At 41.2% G+C, this 12,118-nt stretch overlaps 1 protein-coding gene across 7 annotated transcripts in view; it reads right to left on the bottom strand.

Annotated features, from left to right (window-relative positions):
• The window catches only part of NR2C2 (nuclear receptor subfamily 2 group C member 2), a 37,685-nt gene extending 30,225 nt beyond the window's left edge, over positions 1-7,460 (bottom strand). For 2 of the 7 annotated variants that reach the window (XR_008205655.1, XM_052678667.1), the window contains exons 1-2: positions 7,128-7,459; positions 3,937-4,020 (exon numbers count right to left, since the gene is read on the bottom strand). Coding sequence is in view for 4 of the 7 variants with exons in the window: in XM_052678667.1 (XP_052534627.1) it covers positions 3,937-3,996 (60 nt within the window). In the remaining 3 variants the exon portion in view is untranslated. Of the gene's footprint in view, positions 1-2,513; positions 2,614-3,936; positions 4,021-6,802; positions 6,953-7,127 lie in introns of those variants that run through there. The other 5 variants (XM_052678671.1, XM_052678674.1, XM_052678669.1 and 2 more) reach the window with 5 other exon arrangements.
• Between the last annotated feature and the right edge of the window lie 4,658 nt (positions 7,461-12,118).

The following is a 12,118-nucleotide window of genomic DNA, read 5'->3' on the forward strand; positions in this document are numbered from 1 at the left end:
TTCCCCTACAGAAGACAGATCAAATACACCTACTTTAAGAAATGGGAAAAATAATATGTTCTAATGTATGTAACATTGTTTGCTTTTTGGAGCTCCCTAGCTGCATGCTGTACTGACTCCAGTACTTACAGAGTCAAATCCTTCCTGTAGTCTTATTTACATTTTTCCTCAGCAAGTCTCTGAGGCCAAAACAATCTGAAACAAAATGTTGCACTCACTTCTAGTCAGATCAAAGATATTTGCATCCAGTGTCCATTCATAAGGATTCCAATCATTGAAAGCAACCAGAATTGTTATAAAACAGATTCTCTGTGACCCTTCTCCTCTGAAGGTCAAGTGCACTCTCACTGCCTGTAACCAAGGAAGCAGAATCAATGCGTTCCTGCTGTTTTGCCAGTTGCTGAAGGAGTCTAATGGTAAAATTAATTTCATCTTTAGAAGATATTCCCATGTTGTCAAGCTTAGCCATCCCACTATCTCTCTGTTCTTAAGCCCCTTATCACGCTTTCTGTGAACTATGAAACAGCAAAGTGAAATCTGAGACAAGTGTTTGCTTGTAGCTTGAAGTATTTTCAAATCAATTAATTGAAAAAGAAAGTCCACCATATCTCTTGTGGAGAATCTTTGGCCTTAATGTTCATTAACGTAACGTATTTAAAAGAATATACTCCTCTCTCAACTTGTCCAGGCCTTGCAAATAACACAAATCACTATTCTTACAGATAAGAATTTATGTAGCAAGTTTGTAACTCCCGGGTGATTCACTTGCCTAAGTTCCATGATAAAATATTTGTATGAAGCAGCAATGAAGGCTGATAAAAAAAAAAAAAACAAAAAAAAACAAAGTTTAGGGAAATTTTTTAACTTACGTGACCTGAACTTTTGGAAAAGCGACCATGAAACTTGACTAGTTTTATGAAAATAAACCTGAGTACAGTGAACTACTATTAGAAAGCCTTATGCAACAAATGCATGACGGGTTTATTTAAGTAGCTATGGTATTTTACTTCAATTTCAAGGACCCCCAGCCTTACCACTAAAATGTGCTCACTACTGACTGAAATCAAGCTCTTGATACAAAGCTCTATTTGAAAGCAGTAGCCACGAATAATTACTATAACTACCGGACTGTATTTACAGCACAAGTACAGTGTAACAATTAGTTGACCTGATATTTATTTATAGTGAAGAAACTACTATTACTTAACAACCTTTTGACACCAGTCTTTAATTGGTCTCTCAAGAAAGGGACTTATGATACTTAATTCACATTTGTCCTACATGGAACAAGAACTGAACCTGAAATATAATAACGGGGAATATAAACACTGGGAATTCTTCGTGATTTAAAGGTTCTTCATGGTCACTTTAGATCCAGTTTTGAAAAGAGGTAATAGCCCTTATTACTCCTCATAATGACAGCTCTGTTTAAAAACGGTATGTTAAGAACTAAGGCACTGTGCATAAAATACATATGCATAACAGAATACATTTTAATGATACACAAATTAATTTGATGTGGAGACTGAACTTGGGCTATTGATACATTGCATGGCAATGGCACTACATAAATACTTTAGAAAAGCAGCATTACTTACTTCCGCATTAATGCTAAAGCATTTGGGCTTTTCAGAGCTAACTGAGAACGAGGAAGAATTCCTAAAACTCCCTCTGAATCCCCAAGCTGCTCTCTACTCTGCAGTCTTTCGCACACTCAACTGCATACTCCAGAAATGGAACTCCCTCATACAATCTCTTCAGAAACAATCAGCTGGAAAAACACAAGAAGCAGCACTGCTATAGAGAAACCAAAAGCAGTGGAAATACCTGAAACCATTAAAAGGACAATTTTATGAAGCTCTTAAAAACACAGTCAGTACAAAAATACAAACAATGGGGACTGCTCAATAACTCCTGTGATGTAGCCACAGCATAATGGAAAGCAAACATGACTAACTGTTGCTCAAGAAGGAAAAATAACATATAGCCCACTTGCACAGCAATCTGATTTGGCGCTTGGCATTGTAGTTTTCAATACAGCCACGCACAATGTACAACTATACTGAAAAACTGCTGCAGATATAGCTGAACATATATTAAATTATCCTGTTTGCAATTTGCTTCTGAACATTCAAAACTTAAAATTCTGTACATGACAACTATTTTCCTTTCATTTAATTTTATAATATTCCCCAAAAGTCTCTTATTTAAGGCTTACGCCAAGCTTTATGCTAAATTTTCCACTGTAATCAGTGAGCACAGATATAGTACACTTCAAGAAAACCAGTAATGTATTTTGTTGTATTAAGAACTGTATCAGGCTAAAGATATCCAGTCATTCATACAAAAAAATTTCAAAATTTATAGGCAACATCACTTAACTCTTAGTGAGACAATGCTGCTTGCAACTACTTTTCCATGAAAAAAGTTTTCATGGGGTTACGCACCAAGCAGGTGTATAATTTAAGTAGGAGTTGAACACTGTAAAGAGATGAAGCCCTCTATTTACCCACCGGCTAGGAAGAAATCACAGAGCTTCATAAATTCTTGGGATGAAGCGATCTCTCCAGTGGCAAGATACAACCATCACACTATGTTACCACGGTGCATTTCCTGCACGAGGAATTACAAATGTCACATATTTTATGTGTCTAAGATGTGATTAAAGATCTCAATTTCTACCAAAACAGTTTAAAGTTTGCAGTATTTCCATTACAGGTTTTTATTCCCAATTGTTTTGGAAAAGTTTTTGTTTAAAAAAAAAAAGTGCTTGCCAAACTGATATCTGATATAGCAAATCTGAGTGACAACCACTTGTCAGTTTTCACTAAGAAATTACAGGGGTTTCTTTTTTAAACTATGCCTTAGGTGTTATTTCCAGAATACTTGGTAGACCATTTTCCACACTGTAGTATAATAATTGTTACTATGGACTTTAAGAGAACCAAAATTGTTAAGAAAAATAACAGTGCAAAGGATTTCCAAAGGATTTCTGAAAACATGATGTAGATTTACCTAATGTCACTTATTCTTGAATTGATCATACTTTTTAATATCAAGGTATAATCTTAGTTCAACAGGTTAAAAAAAAACCAAAACAACAAAAACCACCAACAAAACCAATGTCTGAAAAGTGATCTTGTCTACAGAAGTCTCTGAGCATATTTGCCCCTCATTATTTATGAAATCTCAATTACAAAAATCACACAGTTAAACAACTTTGAAGGATATTAAACTAAATTTTAAACAAAACCAAGTTTTTTGTCTTCTTTTAAAACTAAGTTAGCAAACTTAAAGAGACAAATTACTTCTTTTCTATGGACGTGAATACATGCAGTTTGAATGCTTACGAGTTGATTTAGACATTCTACCTGTTGAATATCCAAGCTTCAGTGAATTTAAAAGCATCACTTAATAGCAAGCACAAAAATCTACTCAAAGAGTCATCTCATATATAGAGATATGAAATATCTATATTTATCTCTATATTTAGTAATATAAAGCTTGATTTAAATCAACCATCCTACTGCAAATTCAATACAGTACATAAGTAAAACAGGTAAATTCAACAGGTAAAGTCAAACACTTGAGATTCAGATGATATCTCAAGAGAAGAGCTGAAACCTTTCATGATGAAATAAATTAATCATCAAATCACAATATTTTTTTAATATTACTCTTCTAATCTACCCACAATACAGATAAGCATCTCTGCAGTTAACAGTGAACTTCCCACTTGCATTCCTGATGGGGTGGTCACTAGAATGAAGCAGAGCATTTATCATCAGCTGCACTGGTTTTATGACCCCAGACATAAAGCAGTACTGTTCTATGAGGATCTGCTCTGTTTATTACAAATTGGAAACAGCAAAGACAATCTTAAGTCATTTTCCTCTCAGAAGCTCATACGCCAATCATTGTGCTATCTTCACTCACCTCAGCCACCTGCTGAGTCTCCATTACCTGCTGAGCCAGCACCTCCATATTGGTTGCCATGGTGAAGCAAGATCATTAGAAAACCTGTTTGAAAAAGATGCCAGCAACTTCCATCAGCCACAAAAGTTTCTTTTTTTTTTCCCCCCCTTACTGCTAAACAAATCTATGATACTACTTAAGAATTTACAACACTATTTCATCTATCTGAAAAAACAGGTATGTGTAGATGTATATGCATGTATATATGCAGTACATGCATACAGGAAATGCAGTATTCAAAAAGCTGAATTCTGCTATTCACAGCACAGTTATTCTTCTACTTTATGAAGTTTCTCATACAATTCTTTTACTCTATTATTTAAGCAGTAAGCATAAGATGCTAATTTTATAAACCAGAAAGAAATGATTTAAACATTGATTATCAGTGCGGTTTGCAAGTGCTCTCCTGAACTCAAGGGATGGGAAACTCTGCAGATAAACTGCTCCTGATTATGCCCTGGAGAAGGAAATAGCAAACCGAGAACGGTGTTTGAGTAAACTTCTACTGAATCATTCCAACAAACTACCATCATCACTCATATTCTTACAGTAATCTACCACAGTATGGGTAAAAGAATACTACATCTAGAAAATATTTTCGATAACAGAAAATACATCTAAATTATCATGTGGCAATATTGTCAGTCTGATGTGAAAATACCACAGAACTGCTTCATTCTGATGTGGGTGTCTGTACCTTGAACTTCATGCTCTTTGAGGTTTAAAGAGCAAACAGAAGAAATAAGAACAAATATTTTCTGTATCTTATGAATGATTCTTATAAGGGCTGTGTTTCCTCAAAGATAAATTCAATTAAGGTTTCAAATTCACGCACCGACTTTCTTCTTACAAAGCCAGAGTTCATACAACCCAGGTGTAGGTAATGAAACTGCATTCCTCAATAGCAGCATATTTGATGTTTCACTGACAACCTCCTAATGATACTTGCAAAGCAATAATTTCACATAAAGTTAAAAAAGAAAAACAAATATCGCAAACCACCTACTGCTAACAACAGCAGGACACTTAATAGAAAAAAATATTCATGCCTCCAGCACAACGCCCTCCCCCCCCCAAACTCAACTTTTACAAAGCTAATGTTGTTTAAAATGTTAGAATTCATTAAAGATTGAATCCTACTGTAGTAAATGTGTAAATGATTGCATATGTATCAATGGAAGACTATTTGTAACACCTTGTAACCAAAACTGAGACATTCTCTGTTTAATGGTAATAATGTTACCATCTTGTGCCCCATTTTACCATTTCCTCCAGGCTTATTTAATCCTACAAGTTCCCCAAATTATTCAGCAATTCCTTTTCCTTGTTGTCTTGTTGTGAATTTTTTTTTTTTTAAGTCAATTTAAAAAAAAAACAAACCCATGACATACTTGTGTTTTCTCAGTGCTTTAAGATGAAGGAAGCATTGAAGATGAGATTTTGTTCCTAAGAAAACCTTTTTAAGACGCAATCAAGTTTTCCTATGATAAGTCTCTCAACAAACTGCTGTGAGTGTTGTTATCCACCAAAATTCTTTGCACTTTCAACCCTCCCATAATGACAGCGGAGGCTATCAAAGCAAATTAACTGGCAGTTGAGGGACTACGCACAGCCATACCAGGTAAGCTTGTTAAAAACTCTCAAGCAATTCTTGAGGGAGAAACACAAAAAAGTAGAATCTGCTGCCTAGTAAAACCCCTCACAAAGAAATAAATGAAAAATAAAAAAATACCCAAATCAACCAACAAAAAAGGCAGAACACAAAAACAGCATTAAAAAAAAAAGGACCTAGAGCACCAGGAAAACAATTCCGCTTCAGGAGGACAGCAGCCAACCGACTATACATAGATTTCCCGTCCAAAACATCAGACAAAACCGCTTCTCTCAGCCAAGTCGCAGATCAACCTCAAAGAAATTCACACGCTCCAATGTTTTATGGGGACAGTCCTACAAGCTCGACACAAAGGAAGGCTGAGTTCAGCTGTACTGAAGCCTTTTCCTACTACTCGGTGAGGCTGCCTTCTTTACGCTGCGTGCCGGCGAGCAGCAGCTCGGCATCTCCCCATCGGGCGCCCGGAGCCCAACACGGGAAAGAGGGGCCGGCAGGCGCGACTCTGCCGGGAACCCGCGTTACGCTACGAGCGGTGGTAAGAAGGCAGCAAAAACTCTTAGAACAACGGATAAGACAGAAAATTACAAAGTCAGCGACCCGAACGGGTGCAGCCGCAACACCTTCAAAAAGCGGCCCAGACAGGGACAGCCCCCGCACCGCCCATCGGCGGCGCTGCCCCGCTCCTCCGCAGCCTATCGCTGCGCTTCCCCGGCCACACGGCGCCCCGCGGCCGCGCTCCTCCTTCCCGCCTCCTTTCACAGCCAATGACCTCATCGGAGACGCGGCACTCCTACCCGCGCTGCCCATTAGCCGCTAGGACCGCCTGTCACGCAGCTGGCACCGCCCCTCGAGCGAGGGGGAAAACACCCGAGGGACCCGAATGAGCACAAGATGGCCGCGCTGGCAGGCAGCCAAATCCCAGGCGGGGCAGCGGCCGCCGCCGCCATTAGACCCCCTCCCCTCGGTATCCCCTTATGTCGAGCCAAGGGTGCCGCGCACGTCGCTGGGACGGCAGCCGGTAAAATGGCGGCGGCCTCAGCCCCGTATGCAAAGTACCCACCGCCCCCTCCCCTCCGCCCTCCCGGTGGCAAAGGTAAAAGGGTCGGGTTCACGCCGCCGCCTCCGCCCGCTCAGACTCCATCTTCCCTCTCCGTCCGCGACTCGCGCTCAGCGTCTCCACGACCGCGGTCCCAGCGGCCCCCGGACGGCTCTCACCGAGACCGGACCAGCTCCGGCCTCACGAGGCCCACATCCCAGCACAGCGTCTCCTCACCGGATCGTCCCGGCGCTACGGCGATCTGCCCCCCACCTTCGGGAGCTGCGGGCCGGGCCTGTGGCACTGCCGGCTGCCGCTGCGCAGCGACTGACGGAGCTCTGGTGCCCCCACCGCCCCAACAGCCGGCGTTACCCCTCCCTTCCGCCGCTCGCGGAGATGTTCCCCGACGGGATCCCGGTGCCCCCTCCCTCGGCCCCGCCGCGGCGAAGGGGCCCAGATAGCCTTCTCCATTTAAGAAAAAACAAAACAAAACACGATTTTTACCTCAGGAATTGGCGCCAAGCGTGCCCCGGCGGTGCCCCTGAGCCGGGCCCGGGCGGGCCGGCGTTGTTGGCGGTGCCCAGAGGCGGCCCAAACCCCGCCACGAGGGGCGGCGGCAGCGGGACCTTAACGGGGTCCGCGGAGGGGTAGAGGGGTAGAACTGTATTACTGGGAGGGGGGAGTGCGTGTGTGGGAAGGGGGGGGGGGGAGGTTCTGTGTTATTTGTCAGGGCCCTGTGAAAGGTCAGAGTTCGTGACCCCGCCTGCCGCCGCCGCCGCCCGAGAGCGTTCCAGCGCTTCCTCTTCCCGGCACCACACCGGCCGCGGCCCCCTCCATCCTCTCACGGGGCGGGGCCGAGGATGGCGACGGGGATGGGCGGGGCTACCTGAGCCGCTTCGAGCGTTCGCGCCAATGCTCCGACAAGCAAAGCTGTGCTGCGGCATGCTCTGTGGCGGCGGGACGGGCGGGCTGTGCACGTGCGCGGCGCGGCGCGTGGCGCGTGGCGCGTGGCGCGTGGCGCGTGGCGCTCGTCTCCGAGCGAGTTGAGTGCTGCGGCGCGCGCGGAGTGCCGGTACGTTGTTCTGAGATGGTAACTCAAAAAGGTTTGGTGCTTTAAAGCTACTTTTAAATAGTCTTGAATTTTTATTTAATTTTACCTGGTTGTTGCCGCTGACTAGGGCTCGCCTGGTGGAGCTGGCCGTGAAGGTTGTTCGCTTCTAAATGCATGACTGCAGATGTTGTTTGCCGTCTCTGCTGAGATGCGTTAGGAGTTCGCTGCTGTGAGGGGCTCCTCTCCGTGGCTGTTGAACGTGAACTCGTGGCCCAGTTCTGTCATGTTTGTAGCGTTTCTTTCACCTGCGCTGATCACAGTAATCTAACTTAGTTTTAGTACTTCTAGTAAGTTTAGTTTGTGTCTGGTTAAGTAATTAAGGAGTGGTCAGACAGTGAACTGGAAGATGGGAAATATGATAATAACTCCTGAAGGCAATATGCATTCACAGAATCACAGAATCACCCGGGTTGGAAGGGACCTCAAGGATCATGTAGTTCCAACCCCCCTGCCCAGCAGGGCCACCAAACATACACATTCAGATCAGGTTGCCCAGGACCCCGTCCAACCTGGCCTTGAACACGGCCAAGGACGGGGCATCCACAACCTCCCTGGGCAGCCCGTTCCAGGGCCTGACCACTCTCCTTGTAAAGAACTTCCCCCTAACATCCAACCTAAATCTTTCCTCCTTCAAAAAGAAGACTTTTCAAGATGCATTTGCATATTTTTTTCTTCATAATGCAATTTTAAAGCGTAGACACTTTTTTCAGGAGTGTGAAGGGAATCATAGAATCACAGAACGGCCTGGGTTGAAAAAGATCACAGCGCTCATCCAGTTCCACCCCCCTGCTGTGTGCAGGTCATCAACCAGCAGCCCAGGCTGCCCAGAGCCACATCCAGCCTGGCCTTGAATGCCTGCAGGGATGGGGCATCCACAGCCTCCTTGGGCAGCCTGTGCCAGTGCCTCACCACCTTCTGCGGGAAAAACTGCCTCCTAATAGCCAACCTCAACCTCCCCTGAGTTTAAAGCCATTCCCTGTCCTATCACTGTCCACCCTCATAAACAGCTGTGCCCCTCCGGAATATGTCTATGAATTTTTCAGTGTCCTCATAGTACCCTAATTTGTAAAGTAAGTTAGATTTTAGGGTATTTTTCTTGTTGTAAATCAAGAATAATGAGTTGTGAAACAGAGTCTATGACCAAGTTGTCTTTTAAACTGATAACTTGAGTGAAAAAAAATGACAGTTCAGTGCATTACACTTTGAGATTTATGCCTTTTGAAGCATGAAATGTTTAGTTGTTGTACTGAGGGACGTGATTTAGTGGGAAATATTGGTGTTAGGTGGACAGTTGGACTGGGTGATCTTAAAGGCCTTTTCCAACCTAGGTGATTCTATGACTAGTGACAGCAAACTTAAAGCAAATCTTAGTTTTGCTTTTTATTTGCTCTTTTTAAATATTTTTTTATCAGAATTCTAATCAGTTTTCATCTTTTTTTTTTTTTTTTTTTTACACCAGCTGTGTTCATGGTTAGGTAGAAAGGTATTTCAATTTTCTGGTCAGAGAATTCTCTTACGAGATCTAGTATTTCTTCTCAGTGATTCTGTGCAGTCTTTTGTGATAAATTGTCACATGCTGAATAAATCAGAGATGAGAAGTCTGCCATGAATAATGAAGCTTTCAATTTTCACGTGTTCTTTCTGAGCATCAGAATATATAGAATGAGGAAGCAGTAGACTGCAAGGTGTTCAGTTAAATTTATTCTTTATTTAGAAATATCTGCAGTTATTGTTTTTATCTTCTAGGGAAGAGTACATTGTTGTTACTTGGTAGTGAAATATATTTTAAATTCACTTGCTCAGTAGCAAATTGTCTTGCCTGAAGATTCCTAAACAGGGAAGTCCTGCATTTCTGTAGCTTTGGACTGTTGACTCCAGCGCTCATAGTGAACTGTGGTAATAAACTTGTACACGCTGCATCCTTTGTCTGTTTGACAGGTAGTCTGGTGGCTTAGCTAGGAAGTTTTCTTCTCTTCCTCACATATATAATTACAGTTATGATTTCTTAGCCTTTTAAGGCATTCTGCCACTAATGTGATTTAGAAGCCATCTCTGACTCATCATTACATTTTTTTTATACGAACAGAATTCTTGTTGAAATGAGTTTGGTATTTGTTTGAGATAGTTTAAACTGTCCTTCCAGTTTCCTGTAGCTTAAATGGGAGTGAGGAAAGAACATAGAAGTGTAGTATTACAAGCAAATAGATGAAAAAAATCAGTGTGTGTTTATTTTAAATGTACTCCACGCCTTTCCAAAGCATGTGTACATTGGAAACAATTTGCAAAACTTCTCTGGAAAAAGCTATTGAAACTTACTGTCACTTAGTAATAATGATAAAAATAAAGCGTGGCAAAGAATGACAATGTTGTTGATTTTAATGGTTTCCGAGTGTTTTCTACTCTGTAGAAAGGGAAGACTTGCAGAATATTTATTTGTGCAACAGCGCTTTCAGGAAAGGTCTGATATTATTATAGTTGCCATAAGCGGGACTGTGAACCTGCCCTGAAGTTTAGAAACTTTCTTCTCAAAACTTGATGCACATTGTTGTCTTGATGTCACTCACACTGTAGGATCACACTGTTTTTAATACACCGAAGATTATTTGCTATAGTAAATTCTAAAGGTGAACTGTGAAGTTAGATTAATGTTTTAGGACTGACGCAGGGAATAGCTTTTTCTCCTGTTTTTATGCGGCTGTGAACAGAGAGGTCTTTGTTCCTTTTGTGCCAAAGCAGCACGCAAATGGCAAGAGCCTGTTTGGTGTTTGTAGCTTTGTGTTGTTCTTCCATCCTAAATGTGATCCAGGATCAGCTCAGAGGGCTGGTGACCCCAGGGCCTTCTTGTCCAGCAGCACTTGGTTACAATGGCGTGGAATCTTGTCACGATGGAGCATTCTAACTCTGCTGTATGATTTATACTTTGATTTGGAAAAACGATTATAATAACCATATAAAAGATGGATTTTAAATAGGCATGTTCTGTAAGATCTAAATACTGATTGCAGAGAACCATTAATCTACATAATGCTTTCCAATATGTGGCAAAATAAACAAAAACACACTGAAATGATAAACTAAGCCAGTTTGCATCGAAACTATTGACTGATTGGCTGGCATGTTGTGCATTATTGCAGATTTTTTTTTTATGTTTACAAAGTTGTGAATTTTTTTTTTTTTCAGAGAGAGCGAGGCTTGGTGCGTGTTAGCAGGAAACGTACTGAGCTACTTGCAAATAAATGGCATAAGCTGTCCAAAAACCTCTATTTCAGTGTTAAAACTATAAAAAGTGATTACTGGATTAGCTCTTGAAATTAAGACAGTTTTTGTCTTTGGTGCTTGGCTTTGCTCAAATTAGATGCAATTAAACTGAAAGTACAAGGGCATTTTCTTATTATTTTTCTTGCTTTGTGATATATCAAGACCGTTTATATCTGTAACTGAAGTAGTGTTGACAGGTAGCCTGGCTCAACAAGTTTAAATGTAACGTGGGTTGAAACACTTGTTCGTTATTGTCTGAATCCTGTCTTCACAAGATCCCAACTACTGTCTTCTAATTCAAAGCTCTCAGTTTGTTAGAGAATTGGCTGATACCGTGTGCCTGTTAGCAGTAACTAGTAAGGGAAAAATAACGTCAAGGAAAAGCTTGTAGAGCTGCAGTTATATTTTGCCCCTTTTTTTTTTCCATATTATATCAGACAATGCTTAATAGCACTGCATCTTGTTATTATTTCTTTTTACAACAAAATGTTTTTGTGTGTTAAGTTCCTGATTCTTCAAACAACTTCAAACATTCAAACACTTCAGAAACTTCAAACAGCAGTCACACGATGTCAGCACCTAATCTTCAAAGTACTCTTGTTCTGTAGTGCAGACTTTTTTTGTCTGGGACCACGGTTAGAAATTTTGCTATTTATATCTAACAGTAACAAGGCTGAAGTTGTAACATGAGACATACTTGATTTCTGTTATCCTATGACAATCTGGTGTATGAAACTATCAGTTTCATTTCAGAGTTATCATGCTATCAGATGTATCATAAACAAGAAAAACCCAAACAATACAAGTATGTTTTTATTTAGTGGTAGACTTGTAATTGTTTTTTAAGCTTGGTTGTGTAGGTGATAAATTGAACTATGTTTATCATTTGGAAACATATTACAAATCTTAAAACATGGAAAAATTCCAGCCAGTTTGTTAATCAAAAATTGAGGTATCCATTAAGCTTATCAAAGAAAGGAAAAATGAAGGTAGCAAAGTTTCTTCCCCTCCCTCTGCCCCACAATGTATTTTAATGTAAGAAAATTCTTGAGCATTTTATTTTTGTAGAAAGATATATTTTAATCATAATTGCCATTCTGTTCGCAGTCAGATTTTATGACAAACA

This window comes from Tympanuchus pallidicinctus, unplaced genomic scaffold (genome assembly GCF_026119805.1).
Source record: "Tympanuchus pallidicinctus isolate F22 unplaced genomic scaffold, pur_lepc_1.0 scaffold17, whole genome shotgun sequence".
Classification (NCBI taxonomy): Eukaryota; Metazoa; Chordata; class Aves; order Galliformes; family Phasianidae; genus Tympanuchus; species Tympanuchus pallidicinctus.